At 41.1% G+C, this 19,504-nt stretch overlaps 1 protein-coding gene across 1 annotated transcript in view; it reads left to right on the top strand.

Moving 5' to 3' along the window:
* The window catches only part of PLCH1 (phospholipase C eta 1), a 289,893-nt gene extending 284,435 nt beyond the window's left edge, over nt 1-5,458 (top strand). Inside the window, exon 24 of the mRNA XM_040429955.1 lies at nt 3,344-5,458. Coding sequence (XP_040285889.1) covers nt 3,344-5,325 — 1,982 coding nt within the window. The 3' untranslated portion in view covers nt 5,326-5,458. The remainder of the gene's footprint in view (nt 1-3,343) is intronic.
* The last annotated feature ends 14,046 nt before the right edge of the window (nt 5,459-19,504 follow it).

Genomic DNA, 19,504 nt, shown 5'->3' with positions numbered 1-19,504 from the left:
GCAAAATTTTACAACTGAAAGTGAAAAATGTCATTTTTTTGCAAAAAAATCGTTAAATTTCGATTAATAACAAAAAAAGTAAAAATGTCAGCAGCAATGAAATACCACCAAATGAAAGCTCTATTAGTGAGAAGAAAAGGAGGTAAAATTCATTTGGGTGGTAAGTTGCATGACCGAGCAATAAACGGTGAAAGTAGTGTAGGTCAGAAGTGTAAAAAGTGGCCTGGTCTTTCAGGGTGTTTAAGCACTGGGGGCTGAGGTGGTTAATATATGCAAATGAAACTCTAGGAGCAAAGGCGACGTTGCAATTACCTAGAGGCTCTGCTCTTTGAATCTGCCGTGTCCTCTGCACTTTGACTTTAGGAGAAGTCAGGGCCAGGTGTGATAACATTTTCATTGCCTGGCCCTGTCAATCAAGGTGGAGAGGGTGCGGTAGTTGCAGAGAAAGGGGAGATTCTCGGTGTAACAGCAATGCCTCGTTGTTCCTAGAGGCTCATTTGCATATATTAAAACATATTTTTCCTCAGCAAGGCAGGCACATATGGACATGGGACCAACACAGATGCCAAGCGCACATGCAACATGCCCTCTAAGTTACACATATGTGCATTTTTTTTCAATAGCTGAGTCTTGTGAGATTCCATGAACTCACAACTGGAAGCCTAGTTGATGTCAAGAATGGGTTCCAGCTAGGGGTGGGCGGTATAGGCGATATATGCGATATAAATTTGGGCCACGATATGGATTTTCGCTATATCGCCGGACCGCGATATGATCGCGCTCTCTGCGCGCACCATTTTCTCCTGAGCTGGCCGGCACAGTGGATGGAGAAGGAGGGAGTAGGAGGGAGTCCCTCCTTCCCCACTGTGCGCGGCTGCCGCTGAACACCAATGAGGACAGAGTAGGAGGAGGAGGGGAGGGACTGTGGCCACTGCGCCACCAATGAATGTGCCGGCCATATCCCACAGGGTCCCCCCCATCATTGGTGGCAGTGGGCAGTGTAATGCTGGGGCTCCGATCGGTTACCATGGCAGCCAGGAGTCACGCTACTGAGGTCCTGGCTGCGATGGTATTTTAGTGAGCAGCATTATACACACGTGCGCCGTGGCCGCCAGGCGCTCCTTCTTCTGTGAGTATAATGCTGCTCACTAACATACCATCGCAGCCAGGACTTCAGTAGCGTCCTGGCTGCCATGGTAACCGATCGGAACTGGCCACTGCCACCAATGATGCGGGGGGGGGAGGGGGACCCTGTGGCCACTGCCACCAATGATTAATACTGGGGAGGGAGGGGGGGGTGGGTTTGGGTTACCAGAGGGGGCGGATCATAGGCTGGGAGGGCAGATCATAGGCTGGGGGGGGCAGATCAGAGGCTGGGGGGGGCAGATCAGAGGCTGGGGGGGTGCAGATCAGAGGCTGGGGGGGCACATGAGAGGCTGGCTGCCATGGTCAGCTCCCTGCTGTTGTGTGCACAAAGCACAGGGAAGCTGGGAGAGTGTAAAGTCCTATTCACCCTAATAGAGCTCTATTAGGGTGAATATGACAAGGGTTCTAGCCCTTAAGGAGGCTAATAGTTATTAAATAAAAAGTAAAAAAAAAAAAAAAAGTTTAACCCCCCCCAATATAGAAAACAATATATCGCAATATATATCGCATATCGCACATGCTTAAAATTATATTGCAATATAGATTTTAGGCCATATCGCCCACCCCTAGTTCCAGCTGTTATTTCTATGAAGAAGTTATTGTACATATGTGTATTCTGATCCAGATAAATTAATAGAAGTTGCACACAAACGAGCTCACGTTTCATATCTTGAAACAGTGGGTGACGGCATGAGCTATGTGAGGACAATGTATTTTCTTTTGTGTGTACTTGTCAGTTTCTGTAACTTCGCTAGGTTTAGAAGGAAGGTACTTGCATTGCCATCTCTTGAAAAGCAGTTCTGACTCTCGTTCATACTCAACACTGGTGGGTTTTCAGATTCTCAAACCCCACTGAATTGTGCCATTTCATTTATTGGGACCCCTGATAAAATGCATTTGTGTGGCTAACATGATTGTGAATATGTCAGCTACTCTGTGACTTGGATAAAATGGTCTTGAAGTATTACACTTAGGCTACATGTACACGACCATGCAAACCGCGGATCCGCAAAAAACGGAAGTCGCCCGTGTGCCTTCTGCAATTTATGGAACGGGTGGCCCATTGTAGACATGCCTATGCTTGTCCGCAAAACGGACAAGAATAGGACATGCTATATTTTTTTTGCGGGGCCTCGGAATGGAGCAACGGATTCGGACAGCACACAGCCTTAGTGTCTTGGATAATGCAAAAAAAATTTCCTACAACGAATTATTCGGCACCAACACAGAAATAAATTGGTGTCTTGCAGAGCCATATGTAGGAGGAATGACAAGTGGGTCAAGTGCCCCAGATGCTCAGAGCCAGAGAGGGCACCTAATATCCACTCTGCCTTAAGCACAGAATTTAGCTAACTGGATAAGGAAGCAAGCTGAGTTTTGCCCCCGGCTAGCTATTGACTGTTTGAATTAGTAAACAGTAAACTGATTCTGTGATTTGCTGGTATATAGAATACTCTTCTCTAAAGTGAATCTTGAACTTTGAGAATAAATTCACCAATGCGTCATCGTCTGCAGAATCGTGAAAAAATGTGTTTAGTCTATTAGGTTGGCCAAATCTATGAAGTTGCCCACCATCATGCTAGGATTTACTATACATGTCATAGGCTAACAAGAAAAAGTTTCAGCACAGAGTAGATTATACGTTACTGCGTCTTTTTTCCGGTATTCACATGACAGGTAAAACGTAGTGAACTTCACTTCCCTCCACCTCCCATCAGATCAACATATTTTGAACCTCCTGGTTCTTAAATTGACCATGATTAAGATTAATACATTTGTTGTTATACATGTCATATTTTGTTACATTATTCCTGAGTTGCATTTTACTATGTTAAGCTTATATGACATTTTAACAGAATTGTTTTATGTTTTCTAGTACAAATCTATTAGGAAACTACTAAAGGTAACAATGTATTTAGTGTGGTATTTCATTACCATCACTTCTGGAAATTATTACATTTCAAACTGAATGTAATCCATTCGATGGATAATGTCAGATGATGACAACATGTTGTGATCATTTTTTTATTTTTTATTTTTCATTTCATGCCAGAAGTTGTCTACACAAAGCACAGAACCATACTGACTGTATGTCATCACAGCATTTTACCATGCCTACACAACCCATATATCTGTCTGCTGTGATAAATGCCAACTCTCTATACATGAATGGTGTACTGTTTTCTTTTTTCCACAGGAAATGAGGAAAGTCAGAAGGGCAGGCCAATTACAAAAAAACTAATGCTTGAATATACCAAGAATCCTGCATGTCTTCCCAAAAATCCATGCCAGGCTATTGCCACAGCCAATGGACATGTTGTACATAAAAAATGGCGGAGTTTACACTTAGACTATGGGAAAAGAAGTGATGAAGATATCAAAGAGTTTAATGAGACATTTACCAGTGAATCCGAGGATGAAAAGGATGAAATAAAGCTGAAAAGTCCAATTGATAAAGATTCTACATTAAAAAGTTCACAAGATTCATTTTGCCAACCAAAATCAGCAACCTGTCAAGACAAATTTAATGTTAATGAATTGATGTCCATCACAGAGTTGTCAACTACTGTCTGCACAGACACAAATAATTTGCAGTCTACAGCAGTTATTTTTGAAAATGATATATCTCACATGATTAATGAGGTCCCCTCTGTAAATGATAGCGAACTTGGAAGCTCAATATCTGCATTCATCAAGCAGTTTGACGTCACAGATGAGAAAACTAACTTGACTTGTGTCTCAAGTCTAAATGGCATAAATAGTCAAACAAAGATTTCTGGATTTTCTGAAATGTTCACACCAGCAATCTCAACACCAAAAAAGCATTCTTCAGTGCCAAAACATGTGGCACGATTATTATATCCAGCAAACGATACCACAGTTTTCTCTAGCCCAGAAACATCTGAGTATTCAGTATACACAATTATACAAGAAGATGATCTGAGTGGGAACACACTGTTGGACGCCAACCCTTTCAGAGTAAGTGACAAACTGGTTGATGACACCAAAAAGTCACAATGTAAGAAACCATATCCTGAAATAAAACCAAAACCTCCAAAGGTAATTTATCCCGAAATAAAGCCAAAACCCAAAAATATCCGTCCAGCAAGCATGGAAAATCTTTTGAGTGCATCCAGTAGTCATTATACAAACTGTGTGACCAATATAATACCTTCAGAGCCTTCTAAAAAATGTACTACTAGTGGTCCAGTTGAGTTTCAGAAAGCATCTCAGGGCCCACATGCGGTTTCTCAAAGCTATCAAGAGAAAGACTTTAAACACGCGTCATCACATCTGCTCTACCAAAACAATTTCAACAACTTTATTGATTACGAAAAAATAAATCAAAATTCTATTTTGCATAGTAACGTTCAACAACAGGAGGTCTATAATTCTGTAGGAATCCATCATATATACCAAAGAAGAGACCATGAACAACAGGTTAAAAACTGTAATGCACTTAAAGACTCAAAATATATTGCCCACAGAGGCAGCTTGCATAATTCCTGCATTCCAAAACAGGTAAATTCAAATTTGTGTCCATCTACAGGAACTAAACAACCTAGTCCATGCAAGTCTAAAAGTCTTGGAGACCTGACTTCAGAAGACATATCTTGTAATTTTGATAGCAAGTACAAGCGGATAAATAGGGGCTTTCTTTTGTCTGGCAATTCCGAGGACAGAACATCTTTTGTTAACTCTAATTATCAGTCTAAAGATGCATTAACCGAGCAGTTACGGAGACTGGTATCTTATGACCAGGATGATTGTTGCAGACCATCATTCTGTGATGAGGATGAATTGGACAAACCTAGACCTCTAGCACGAAAGCTCTCTTCTAGAAGTCAAAGCAGAGTGAGAAACATTGCTAACCGGGCCAAGGAAAAACAGGAGGCCATTAAACTAAAACAAAACGGTCCATTTCCAAATGGTGTAGTCCTAAGGAACAAGACACCCACAGCTTTTCCACCTGTCAACAGACATTCCACTGGTTCTTACATAGCGGGATACTGTAGTAACTTTAACAGAGAGAGCATGGAAGGCAGGGGTATACCAGAGGGTGCATGTTCATCCCAAACCTATAGACATAATGACCAGTTTTGCATAGATCATTTGACATATCAGAGTGAGCCATGCAATACTGAAGAAGCAGAAGTCTATTTCCTACTGAGATTGTAAATTGTACATAGGTCTTAATTCAATGTTGTTTACAAGATGTTTGATTTTATTGGAACATTTTATTAGGATGTGATTTCCAAATAGACATATGTTTATCATGATTAGTCTTCCATTAGTTTCTAAGCTACCCTTACCATCGTCTGTAAATATTCTTTTGGCCTTTTTTTTTTCAATATAAAGTTCTGTTTGGTATAAACAGGGAAATATGTGCATGCAGTCATACCACAATTCAATGTAACCTGCATGTACATTACCTTTTTTGGAAGCAATCCTGTACTGTAAATCTGCACACATCAGCAAATGCTATTGCAATAAAAAATGGATTTCCCTCTTTTTGCTAATTTTGTACTTATTTTACAGTGCAATAATATAATAATATATAATTTTTGATCATTGTTGGAATTTGTTGTTTCACCTTGTGAGAAAATAATATGAAGCAGGGTAACAAAATAAAGAATCTATAGTATGCCAGATGAAATTCACAGCGCAACAGTGCTAAGATTTTAATGTTATAGGCGGCATTCCTGTCATTTTAAGTGAATGATCATTATTCAAAGCCAAATACCTAAAAAGGCAGCATTATCACCAAGCAGATAGAAGCACAGAGAATAAGAAGCTGCAGGATGCAAGTTAATTTATTGGTTCCTGTGTATTTGGTATGGCTCCTGCTGATTTCTATCTTATGTTTTCTCTACTTCTGATCTTCCATGGGGGATTGGGATTCAATAATGGTGCCTCATTAAATTGAAGACAGTAATAGAGAACTATGAGATCTCAAAACGATAGTGTTCATTTTGTATTTTACAGGAAGCAAATGAGAGCTTCCTTATGTTATGTTACCATTGGTCAGAGCCTGAATGTGATTCAGAATTTTTTGTACCAAGGAACAGAAGAGATCAAACTGGGCAAATGAAAGCGTGCAACCTGTGTTATTAAAAGTGTTCTCCGTGGTTTACATATTTTTACATAGTTGATACGGTTGAAAAAAGACATAAGTCCATCAAGTTCAACCAAGGGATAGGTGGGGACGCGAATCACAGAAGGAAGAGAGACTCAAATTTCTACACATTTTCATAAGCATGAATGTTGTTTACTTTTAATAAATCATCTAAACCCTTTTTAAAACTGTCCACTGTTCCTGCTGTGACCACGCTGTGAGGAACTCTATTCCACAGATTCACAGTTCTTACAGTAATGAAGCTTTGACGCTTCTGGAGACTGAAATTTTTCGTCTCCAGTCAGAGGCAGTGCCCCCTTGTCTTTTGAGGGCATTTTACATGGACCAGTTTTTCACCATATTTTTTGTATGGCCCATTTATATATTTGTATAGGTTAATCATGTCCCCCCTTAGACGTCTATTCTCAAGACTAAATAAATTCAATTCTTTTCATCTTTCTTCATAACAAAGACCCTCCATGCCCCTTATGAGTTTAGTCGCTCTCCTCTGTACTTTTCCAGCTGTAGTGCACCCTTTCTATGGACTGGTGCCCAGAACTGAACTGCATATTCCAGATGAGGCCGCACCAGCGCTTTGTAAAGTGGTAATATTACATCCCTGCCCCGCGAGTCCATGCCTCGTTTAATGCCTGACAATATCCTGGTGACCTTAGAAGCAGCTGATTGACATTGTATGCTGTTATTTGATCTACCATCTACAAGGACACCCAAATCCTTCTCTATAAGTGACTCTCCCAGTGTTACATCACCTAGGACATATGATGCACGGAGATTATTACTACCAAAATGCAAAACTTTACATTTATCCACATTGAACCTCATTTACCAAGTTGATGCCTAATCACTCAGAATATTCAAGTCAGCTTGTAGTGTATGGACATCGTCCATAGACTGTACAGTACTACATAGCTTAGTGTCATCTGCAAAAATAGAAATGGTGCTATTAATCCCGTCCTCGATATCAATCATAAATAAATAGAGGGCCCAGCACTGAACCTTGGGGTACACCACTTATAACCCGGGACCATTCTGAATATGAATCATTGACCACAACTCTCTAGACATAGTCCTTCAACCAGTTTTCAATCCATTACAGACCATACTTTCAAAGCCTATAGATCTATAATTTCCTGTGACGGACCGAGATCCTTTTTTGAATATGGCCACCACATTTGCCTTGCGCCAATCACTTGGCACTGAACCATATTGATTACCTATCCTAAGGATAGGCAATAGGGATATGAAAGCGGCATCGGTATTCCTCCAGACAGGCAGCAGGAATGCACCAGCCCGTCTGTACTCGCTGACCCACAGCGACTGCCTCAGTTACAGATGGCAGCATATCCTCCTTAAGTTCCTTTATTCAAGTGGGATCCATATAATGTAAATAAAGTGCAAGCAGTGCATTTTGTTTTATCATCAATAGCCCAATAGACACATAAAACTGATCTTCTGACTGCAGCGCCCCCGTGCCATTTTACCGGTTAGTTAGAGCTGACGTGGAAGCGCTGCTCAGTTGTTGCCATGGGGACATGGCATGATCTGGTTGCTTGGTGTGTTTGTGGTCTGGTCAGAAGGGAGATTGATGTGCTAGTCATGTGGTATAATGACTAGTATGGTTTGAACCAATGAAAATGAAGGTGTGTCTATGGAGAGGGGCATGTGCTGTAACAAAGATGGAATGCTGAGTGCACATGTGCTGGGAGCTGGAGACCCGTCCGCCCGCATCCACCTGGTCCTAGCTGGTGTATGATGATGGATTGGACATCATGTATATTGGTTATGCGATTGGTGAGCACACTGCTGTTTTATATAATTAATCAGTTATTTGTGATTGGTTAAATTGAAGGCAGGTACCTCTTCTGTGTACTATATATACATTAGGTACAGTACAGACCAAAAGTTTGGACACACCTTCTCATTTAAAGAGTTTTCTTTATTTTCATGACTATGAAAATTGTAGATTCACACTGAAGGCATCAAAACTATGAATTAACACATGTGGAATTATATACATAACAAACAAGTGTGAAACAACTAAAAATATGTCATATTCTAGGTTCTTCAAAGTAGCCACCTTTTGCTTTGATTACTGCTTTGCACACTCTTGGCATTCTCTTGATGAGCTTCAAGAGGTAGTCCCCTGAAATGGTTTTCACTTCACAGGTGTGCCCTGTCAGGTTTAATAAGTGGGATTTCTTGCCTTATAAATGTGGTTGGGACCATCAGTGGCGTTGAGGAGAAGTCAGGTGGATACACAGCTGATAGTCCTACTGAATAGACTGTTAGAATTTGTATTATGGCAAGAAAAAAGCAGCTAAGTAAAGAAAAACGAGTGGCCATCATTACTTTAAGAAATGAAGGTCAGTCAGTCAGCCGAAAAATTGGGAAAACTTTGAAAGTAAGGGCTATTTGACCATGAAGGAGAGTGATGGGGTGCTGCGCCAGATAACCTGGCCTCCACAGTCACCAGACCTGAACCCAATCGAGATGTTTTGGGGTGAGCTGGACCGCAGAGTTAAGGCAAAAGGGCCAACAAGTGCTAAGCATCTCTGGGAACTCCTTCAAGACTGTTGGAAGACCATTTCAGGGGACTACCTCTTGAAGCTCATCAAGAGAATGCCAAGAGTGTGCAAAGCAGTAATCAAAGCAAAAGGTGGCTACTTTGAAGAATCTAGAATATGACATATTTTCAGTTGTTTCACACTTGTTTGTTATGTATATAATTCCACATGTGTTAATTCATAGTTTTGATGCCTTAATAGTCATGAAAATAAAGTAAACTCTTTGAATGAGGGTGTGTCCAAACTTTTGGTCTGTACTGTACATATATATTTGGACAGAGACAAAATTTCTGACTTTCAGCTTTAATTCAGTGGGTTGAAGAAAATGATTGCATAAAAATGTGAAAAACTAAAGCATTTTTTAAACTCAATCCCTTCATTTCTGGGGCTCAAAAGTAATTGGACAAATTAAATAATTGTAAATAAAATGTTAATTTCTAATTCTTGGTTGAAAACCCTTTGTTGGCAATGACTGCCTGAAGTCTTGAACTCGTGGACATCACTAGACGCTGTGTTTCCTCTGCCAGGCCTTTACTGCAGCAGTTTTCAGTTGCTGTTTGTTTTCTGTCTGAAATTTAGTCTTTGACAAGTAAAATGCATGCTCTATTGAGTTCAGGTCAGGTGACTGACTTGGCCATTCAAGAATATTCCACTTCTTTGCATTAATAAACTCCTGTGTTGGCTTTATGTTTTGGGTCATTGTCCATCTGTATTATGAAACGTCGACCAATCAGTTTGGTTGCATTTGGATAGATTTGAGCGCACAGTATGTCTCCGAAAACCCCAGAATTCATTCGGCTGCTTCTGTCCTGTGTTATATCACCAATAAACACTAGGGACCCAGTGCCACTGGCAGCCATGCATGCCCAAACCATCACACTGCCTCCTCCGTGTTTTACACATGATGTGGTATGCTTTGGATCATGAGTTGTACCATGCCTTTGCCATACTTTTTTCTTTCCATCATTCTGGTAGAGGTTGATCTTGGTTTCATCTGTCCAAAGAATATTCTTCCAGAAGTGTCCTGGTTTTTTAAGATGTTTTTTTTTTAGCAAAGTCCAATCTAGCCTTCTTATTCTTGAGGCCTATGAGTGGCTTGTACTGTGCAGTGAACCCTCTGTATTTACTTTTATGCAGTCTTCTCTTTATGGTAGATTTGGATATTGATACGCCTATATCCTGGAGAGTGTTGTTCACTTGGTTGGCTGATGTGAAGGAGTTTCTCTTCACCATGGTAATTATTCTGCGATCATCCACCACTGTTGTCTTCTGTGGGCGTCCAGTTCTTTTTGTATTGTTTGAGTCACCAGTGCTTTCTTTCTCAGGATGTACCAAACTGTAAAATTTGCCACTCCTAATAGTGTAGCAATTTCTTGGATCGTTTTTTTCTGTTTTCGCAGATGAAGGATGGCTTGTTTCACCTGTATGGAGAGCTCCTTTGACCGCATGTTTACTTCTCAGCAAAATCTTCAAAATGTAAGCACCACACCTCAAATCAACTCCAGTCCTTTTATGTGCTTACTTGAGAATGAAATAATGAAGAAATTGCCCACACCTGCCCATGAAACAGCCTTTGAGTCAATTGTCTAATTACTTTTGGTCCCTAAAACCAGGGTGCCACATGTAAAGTAGCTGAAACTACTAAACTCTTCATTCAATTTTAATGTGGATACCTTCAAATGCAAGCTAAAAGTCTGGACTTTATGTTCATGTCCATTATATAACTATAACTTGAATATGTTTTAGTAAACAGGTAATAAAAACAAAATTTGTGTCAGTGTCCAAATATATATATGGACCTAACTGTACTTACAATATTCACTCTATGTTCATGCTTGAGAAAGACTATGTATTAGTCAAAACATTTCACTACTTCCACTTTATGTACAATTTATGGATCCCAATTGAATAAAGGAACCTAAAGGGGTTGTCCAGGTTCAGAGCTGAACCCGGACATATACATAATTTCATCCTGGCAGCCCCCCTGATGTTAACATCTGAGCATTTCATGCTCCGATGCTCTCCTTTGCCCTGCGCTGCATCGCGCAGGGCAAGGGCTCTTTTATTTACAATAACACACTGCCGGGCAGAGGCTTCTGCCCAGCAGTGTGTTCGGTGACGTCACCGGCTCTGATGGGCTCACTGCTGGGCGAAAGCCTCTGCCTGGCAACCCTAAGGAGAGCCCGGTTTGTCACCGGAACTCCAGAAAATGCCTTTACCCTGTGCGATTTAGCGCAGGGCAAAGGAGAGCATCGGAGCATGAACTGCTCCGATGCTCAAGTCAGGGGGGCTGCCTGGGTGAAAATGGGAATATGTCCGGGTTCAGCTCTGAACCCGGACAACCCCTTTAAGGAGGATATGCTGCCATCTACAGCATTCTTTGCTATCCTAAGGATAGGTCATCAATATGAGATCAGCTGTTTGAGGCCACAATGCTCCCGTGAGCATTGTGGTCTCTTTGCAGCTTACCAAGCACAGCACCATACATTGTATAGCAGTGGTGGTTGGTATTGCAGCTCAGCTCGAATCACTTGAATGGGGCTGAGCTGTGCCTAGGCCATGTGGTGATGAAGGTGATGTCACATGACCTAAGAAGACTGACTCCTGGGAACCCCACTGATTTCATTTTGATGACCTATCCTGAGAATGGTTCATCAATATGTAAGCACCACAGAACCCCTTTAAAAGGTTGTGGACGACTACTACTTAGAAAATAGCAGCCGTAGATAGTGATTACTGTGGGTTGGGATTCTCTAACCTCCAGCAGTATTAGCTGCAAAGGAAATTTAAGGGAAATAATATGGGACTTATTCAGTTGCTGTAAGGGTGCAGGTGGTCTTGACATCCATATAACCTAATAAGACATATGTAAAGAGGTTGGCCAGATAGGACAACTTCTTAAGATTTGTCCATGCATACCCGCCTAATCTGATACTGGCCACAGAGAGCTCTACAAGCTGGATGGTCCAGGGCGGGTTTCCGAGGCATCGAGTATGTTGCATAGGTTCCCATTAAATAGAACAGGATCTTTGTTATGTAATAATTTAGGAAGTCCTTTCTTTCCCTAGAAATAGCAATGTTCTTGTCCATGGGTTGTTCAGTCTCATTCAGTTAAATATGGCTGACACCAGACACAGCCAATAGACAAGACTGGTGCTTTTTCTGAGATAAAAAACAGACCCTTTATTGACAGTATACAGCCCCTTCAAGGGCTAATCATCCAGGCACATATACCAGCATATTAATAGCACACTGGAAAAGCAAGCAGCTAATGATGTAATCAGAGGGGCAGGGCAACCCATCATTACTTGTGACTTGTAATCAAGCTGAGTTCCCATGTAGCAGATGGAGTTGCATAGAGAGAGATCTATGAAAACTAATGCAAAGCAAAAGTGTAGCAGTTGCCCATAGCTACCAGTCAGGCTGCAGCTTTCATTTTCCAGAGGCCCTCAGAAGCAAGAGAGCTGGCATCTAATTGGTTGTTTTGCAGAACTGCTCTAGTTTTCATTAATCTCCCTCATAGTATCTTCTCTGTCACTGTGACCAGATAAAAATAAATTGAACTTTTTGGTTTCCTTCAGTTAGGCCAAGCTAATTTTTCAGTCACTCCATATACACTCACCTAAAGAATTATTAGGAACACCATACTAATACGGTGTTGGACCCCCTTTTGCCTTCAGAACTGCCTTAATTCTACGTGGCATTGATTCAACAAGGTGCTGATAGCATTCTTTAGAAATGTTGGCCCATATTGATAGGATAGCATCTTGCAGTTGATGGAGATTTGAGGGATGCACATCCAGGGCACGAAGCTTCTGTTCCACCACATCCCAAATATGCTCTATTGGGTTGAGATCTGGTGACTGTGGGGGGCATTTTAGTACAGTGAACTCATTGTCATGTTCAAGAAACCAATTTGAAATGATTCGAGCTTTGTGACATGGTGCATTATCCTGCTGGAAGTAGCCATCAGAGGATGGATACATGTTCTCATTCTGTTTACGCCAAATTCGGACTCTACCATTTGAATGTCTCAACAGAAATCGAGACTCATCAGACCAGGCAACATTTTTCCAGTCTTCAACAGTTCAATTTTGGTGAGCTTGTTCAAATTGTAGCCTCTTTTTCCTATTTGTATTGGAGATGAGTGGTACCCGGTGGGGTCTTCTGCTGTTGTAGCCCATCTGCCTCAAGGTTGTGCGTGTTGTGGCTTCACAAATGCTTTGCTGCATACCTCGGTTGTAACGAGTGGTTATTTCACTCAACGTTGCTCTTCTATCAGCTTGACTCAGTCGGCCCATTCTCCTCTGACCTCTAGCATCCACAAGGCATTTTTGCCCACACAGGACTGCCGCATACTGGATGTTTTTCCCTTTTCACACCATTCTTTGTAAACCCTAGAAATGGTTGTGCGTGAAAATCCCAGTAACTGAGCAGATTGTGAAATACTCAGACCGGCCCGTCTGGCACCAACAACCATGCCACACTCAAAATTGCTTAATTCACCTTTCTTTCCCATTCTGACATTCAGTTTGGAGTTCAGGAGATTGTCTTGATCAGGACCACACCCCTAAATGCATTGAAGCAACTGCCATGTGATTGGTTGATTAGATAATTGCATTAATGAGAAATAGAACAGGTGTTCCTAATAATTCTTTAGGTGAGTGTATTCCACTTACTTTCCTGGCTCTTTACTTCCTCCCTTATTTTGATTGTTGCCACTGCAAATAGCCTTGCCTGACTTTTTAATTAGACCATTTACTTCGACCAGAAAGTGCCCCCTTTTAGTGACTCAATTAGAACATTAGACAATTCCCTGATGAGTGGAATGCTCTTCATCTCGGCTTATCAAGAAAATAGAGCTGTCATACTGTTAGGCCTGTATTACACCAATAGATTATCTGCCCAATATCTGTCCAATCAGACCAATATTTGGTGTGTATAACAAAAGATCTCTGTGTGTAATTGGCCATGATGACAAATGATTGGTCAGATAATCTGTTGGTGTAATATGGGTCTTATCTCAATTCGGCCATGTCTGTGTTTCAGTCCATAAACAAGGGATCTTCAAAATACATATACCTTCTCTTGTGTGTATTCTGTATTTTTACCACTCCTATCAATAGACAGGGCTAGTGTTTTTCACAATACAGACAAGAATAAGACATGTTCTATTATTTGCAGAACGGCCACAAGTATCCGCAAAAGATACAGATGTGTGCATGGCACCTATAAGTCTCCTCACGCAGATTACGGCGCTCTCTCCCCAAGGAGAGAGAGTACTCCCCAAATTATGACCTAGGCTTCTCACCCCGTTAAGCCAGTACTCTCCGCTCTGCACTGATAAGGGAAATCACCCTGAAACAGCTGTCTGCAGATGAGATTCTGGCTTATTTAATATCAGAGTTATGTTTTAAGGCCTATTTAAAGGGTCGAACGTTGACTTATAGGATAGCTGGCATTAGAGGCAGAGCATGTTAAGAGCTCATCCCTTTCTTCCCAGAATTCCAGAAGAGCATGTAAAACCTATAAGTCTCCTCCCCAAGGAGAGAGAGTACCCCCCCCCCCCCCCCAAATCATAGCCTCTTAGAAATGAATGAGTCAGTGTGCTGTTCACAATAATGTGGATAGCACATGGATGAAGAATATGGTGGCATGGAGCCTCATACAGATAACATCTACCCCTCACAGTACAGTGGGCTCCCTATCTATAAAGGAGTTATCTCTCTGTATTGACTGCTACAGACAGACAATGTTTTGTGTTCAATTTTCAATGGCATAGTGGCAAAAGTACAATGAAAAATATCGAACATTCTAAAAAATTATTTCTATCAATATTAAGGTGGAAAAAATACCCTTTTCTGAAAGAAGTGCTCCTTTAACTAAAAAGACACTAAGTATTACGTAGAATTATATACAGTCAAGCACAGGTGTACGCAAGATTTCCTTTGTGTTATGAGCCATCAGCATTGCGGCCATGATTTATGCACATAGAACTATTTAACTAAGTTGTCATTATTTCAGACATTAGCTGCAATAAATTAGGCTTCAGCTGTTCTGTACACATTAAATGTGCTCCAGTTGCTTTTTTTTAGTCACATCAAAGCATACTTATTGCACACTACCTTCTAGCCCTATTTCACAGTGCATTATCGAAATGCTGTGACTTGTTTTAGGGCATGAAAGCATCAGAGTATGTGTATTTTATTTCTACCTATGCTAGATAAAAGGTCATTGTCTCTATACTGTAATCCCCGCTTGTTTACCTGTATGTTTGTCTTTTTTGATTACACATACATTTCCTAATTTTGATATGTATAGTATGTCTGCCTTGTTCCTGGCTTATCGGTAAATGTGGCTGCCTATAAATCCACGGAAGAAAGGGAAGCAAATGAGCTCTTAGCAGGCTCTGCCTCTAATGCTATCAGATGTATGGCAGCTATCCTATGAGTCAATGTTCAACCCTTTAAATAGGCCTTCAGACATGACTTTGATATTAAATAAGTCAGCACCTCATCTGTAGACAGCTGTTTCGGGGTGATTGCATCTCATTAGTGCAGAGCAGAGAGTACTGGCTTAACTGGGTGAAAGGCCAAAGTCAGGATTTGGAGGATACTAGCTCTCCTTGGGAAGACATATAGGCCATACATGCTCCTGGAATTCTGGCAAGAAAGGGATGCAAATGAAATCAACGATAATTCTGACTAATTGTATTGGGGGGTCCGATCTGAGGCTGATTGGGGCTAGGGGGCCTGACCTGAGGCTTATGGGGCTAATCTGAGGCTGATGGGTGTCTGATCTGAGGCTCATGGAGGCTGGAATGTCTGATCTGAGGCTCATGGAGGCTGGAATGTCTGATGTAAGGCTGATGGACCTTAAGTGTCTGATCTGAGGTCTGATGAAGAATGGGGATCTACTCTGAGGTCTGATGGAAAATATTTTTCTTCTCATTTTCCCTCCTCCAAATCTAGGTACATGTTATAGTCTGGTGTGTCTTATAGTCCGAAAAATACGTTCCATGTTTCTTGGGGTTAATGGAAAAAAAACAGCAATTCTAGTGTTGTATTTTTGTAATTTAAATTTTGTGCCGTTCACTTTTTTGGCATAACTAACATGTTAACTTTATTCTATAGGTTATTATGATTGTGTCTGTTTTTAATATTTTTTTATTTTGTGTTCTGAGAGACATAGCTTTTATATTTTTTCTTCGACAGAGTTAAGTTTCACTTTACCCCTAATGTTCCCGAGAAGTAACATTTTGTCATGAAACGAGTTCGACCAAAGAAATGCCATATTTTTCATTAACCACCTCCCGTCCGCCATAGACTATAAACATCCGGGAGGTGGATCTCTATTTCTGACGGATGTTTTAAAACGTCCGTTCAGAAAGTGCAGCTGCACGCTAATCGTGCAGCTGCCTGATCGGGTTGCCCACTGTCAGTGACAGCAGGGCAACCAGAGAGAAGGCAGGGACAGTGCCCAGGTGTCCCTGCCTTCTGGATCGCTGCATACACAGCGCTTGGTGAGCACTGTGTATGCAGAGCAGGAAGCGCTACGCGCTTCCTGTTCCGGCCCGGCGGTCGTGTGACCGCCGTGACCGGAGAGTGCAGGGGCTGTGTGAGGTCTTTCAGAGACCTCGATCAGCCCTGCACTGAGGGGCTGTACAGCGCAGAATTATGCTGTACAGGCTCTCTGGGGGGTGCATTTCTTCTGTAACTGGGGCTACTATGTCAGCCCCAGTTACAGGAGAAATCAACAGTAAAAAAAAAAAGAAAAAGTGAAGTAAATGTCCCCCAGAGGTCTTGTATGACCTTATGGGGGACGAAAAGTGTAAAATAAAAAAATAAAGGGTTGAAAAAATAAAATAGAAAATAGGTTTCACATGTAAAAAAAAAAATTCCCCAAGTAAGAAATAAAAAAAAATGTTAAAAAATAGAAAAAAATAAAATAGACATATTTGTATTGCCGCGTCCCGTAAAAACCAGCTCTATAAAAATATCACATGACCTAACCCCTCGGGTGAACACCGTAAAAAAAAAAAACGGTGTCAAAACAAGCAATTTTTGTCACCTTACATCACAAAAGGTGCAACACCAAGTGATCAAAAATGCGTATGTCCCACAAAATGGTACCAATAAAAACCGTCACCTCATCCCGCAAAAAATGAGCCCCGACATAAGAAAATCTCTCAAAAAATAAAAAAACTATAGCTCTCAGAAACATGGACACATTAAAACATAATTTTTTTTGTTTCAAAAATTCTATTATTGTGTAAAACGTTAATAAATAAGAAAAAGTATACATATTAGGTATCGCCACGTCCGTAACAATCTGCTCTATAAAATGTCACTTGACTGAACCCCTCAGGTGAACGCTGTAAAAATAAATAAATAGAAACAGTGCTAAAACAACCAATTTTTGGTCACCTTGCCCATAAAGTGTTATAATGAATGATCAAAAATCATATGTACCTAAAAATAGTAGCAATTAAACTGGCAACCTTATCCCCTAGTTTCCCAAAATGGGATCACTTCTTGGGAGTTTCTACGGTAAGGGTGCATTAGGGGGCTTCAAATGGGACATGGCATCTAAAAACCATGTGGAGTTCCTTTTCTTCTGTGCCCTGCCGTGTGCCCATACAGCAGTTTATGACCACATGTGGGGTGTTTCTGTAAACGCAGAATCTGGGTAATAAATATGAGTTTTGTTTGGCTGTTTAACCATCGAATGTGTTAAAGAAAAAAATTGATTAAAATAGAAAATTCTGCCAAAAAAGTGAATTTAAAAATTTGATCTCCATTTTCCTTTAATTCTTGTGGAACGCCTAACGGCTTAACAAAGTTTGTAAAATCGGTTTTTGAATACCTTGAGGGGTTTGTAGTTTCTACAATGGGGTCAATTATGGGGGTATCCACTATGTAGGCCCCACAAAGTGACTTCAGAATTGCGAATTTTTCAAAATTTTTGGTAAATTTGGGATTTTTTGACTCAAATTTATAAATATCATGAAGTACAATGTGTCACGAGAAAACAATCTGTGAATGACTTGGATAAGTAAAGGCGTTCCAAAGTTATTACCACATAAAGTGAGATATGTCAGTTTTGCAAAATTAGGCCTGGTCAGGAAGGGGGCAAGTGGTTAAGATGCACCTGGCTAGAAAATGCACCCCACGGATATAGAAAACAGAAAGTTGAAAATAAATATTTTCTACTTAATCCTTCCCTAGTGTTTTAATAAAGTGGAGGGGTCAAGGTCACTACCTTTGGAGTTTAACGTTAATAGTTTTTGCCAGCTCTTGTTACCTTGTGTCATCTGCTGACCATTGTAAAAAAACGCAGTGGCCCATGTGGTCACTAAATTAAATGTATCCAAGTAACTGTGTCTGCAGTCATTGTCCAACCATGCTTGTTCTGCTAGATTAGGCTACTGTCATACCAGCTACTGGTATGACAGTAGGCTAGATTAGGCTACTGTCATCCGTCATAATAATACAACCGTCTGCATCCTTTCTGAATGGATCCGGTTGTATTATCTCTATAAATAGCCAAGGACTGATCCGTCTCTAAAACCATTGTTGGTCAATGGGGGACAGATCCGTTTTCTATTGTGTTTGAGAAAACAGATCCGCCACTATTGACTTACATTGTGTGTCATGACGGATCCGTCTTCCTTCACACCCACATAGCGGACAGGACAAAATGCTGCTTGCAGAGTTATTCTGTCCGCGATGGGGATGCAACCAAACGGAACAGAATGCATTCTGGTGCATTCCGTTCAGTTTTTGTCCCCATTGACAATGAATGGGGACAAAACGGAAGCGTTTTCCCCCGCTCCTGAGATCCTCTGATTGATCTCCATAGCGGAAAGGGAAAGCGCAGATTTGAAAGTAGCCTTACTTGATTTTTAGGTATTTCTTTTACTCTCCATGATCATGACATTATACAAATACAGCACGTACATTACACACACAGCTCTGCATTATGCACTTTATACACATCCAGCCCTACTACTGTACATATATACTGGTGTGTGTGTGTATATATATATATATATATTATATATATATACACTGCTCAAAAAAATAAAGGGAACCACAAAAAAAAACATCCTAGATCTGAGTTAATTAAATATTCTTCTGAAATACCGTATATACTCGAGTATAAAGCCGACCCGAGTATAAGCCGAGCCCTAATTTTACCCCAAAAAAATGGGAAAAATTATTGACTTGAGTATAAGACTAGGGTGGGAAATGCAGCTATAATGCAGAGTGTATGTGTATATAATGCCACACTCTACATTATATACACACATCTGCAAGGAGGGTGACTCCCTGTATTTAATGCAGAGTGTGTGCATTATATACACACACACTCTGCATTAAATACAGGGAGCCATCCACAGATCCCCCTACAGTGCCATCCACAGATCCCCCTACAGTGCCATCCACAGATCCCCCTACAGTGGCCATCCACAGATCCCCTACAGTGCCATCCACAGATCCCCCTACAGTGCCATCCACAGATCCCCCTACAGTGCCATCCACAGATCTCCCTACATTGCCATCACAGATCCCCCTACAGTGCCATCCACAGATCCCCCTACAGTGCCATCCACAGATCCCCCTCCCCGACGCTCACAGCAGTATGCTTACTTTGT

The sequence above is a fragment of the Bufo bufo genome, chromosome 4, assembly GCF_905171765.1.
Source record: "Bufo bufo chromosome 4, aBufBuf1.1, whole genome shotgun sequence".
NCBI lineage: Eukaryota > Metazoa > Chordata > Amphibia > Anura > Bufonidae > Bufo > Bufo bufo.
The sequence above is the reverse complement of the archived record's forward strand: the minus strand, read 5'-3'. Positions and strand labels throughout refer to the sequence as shown.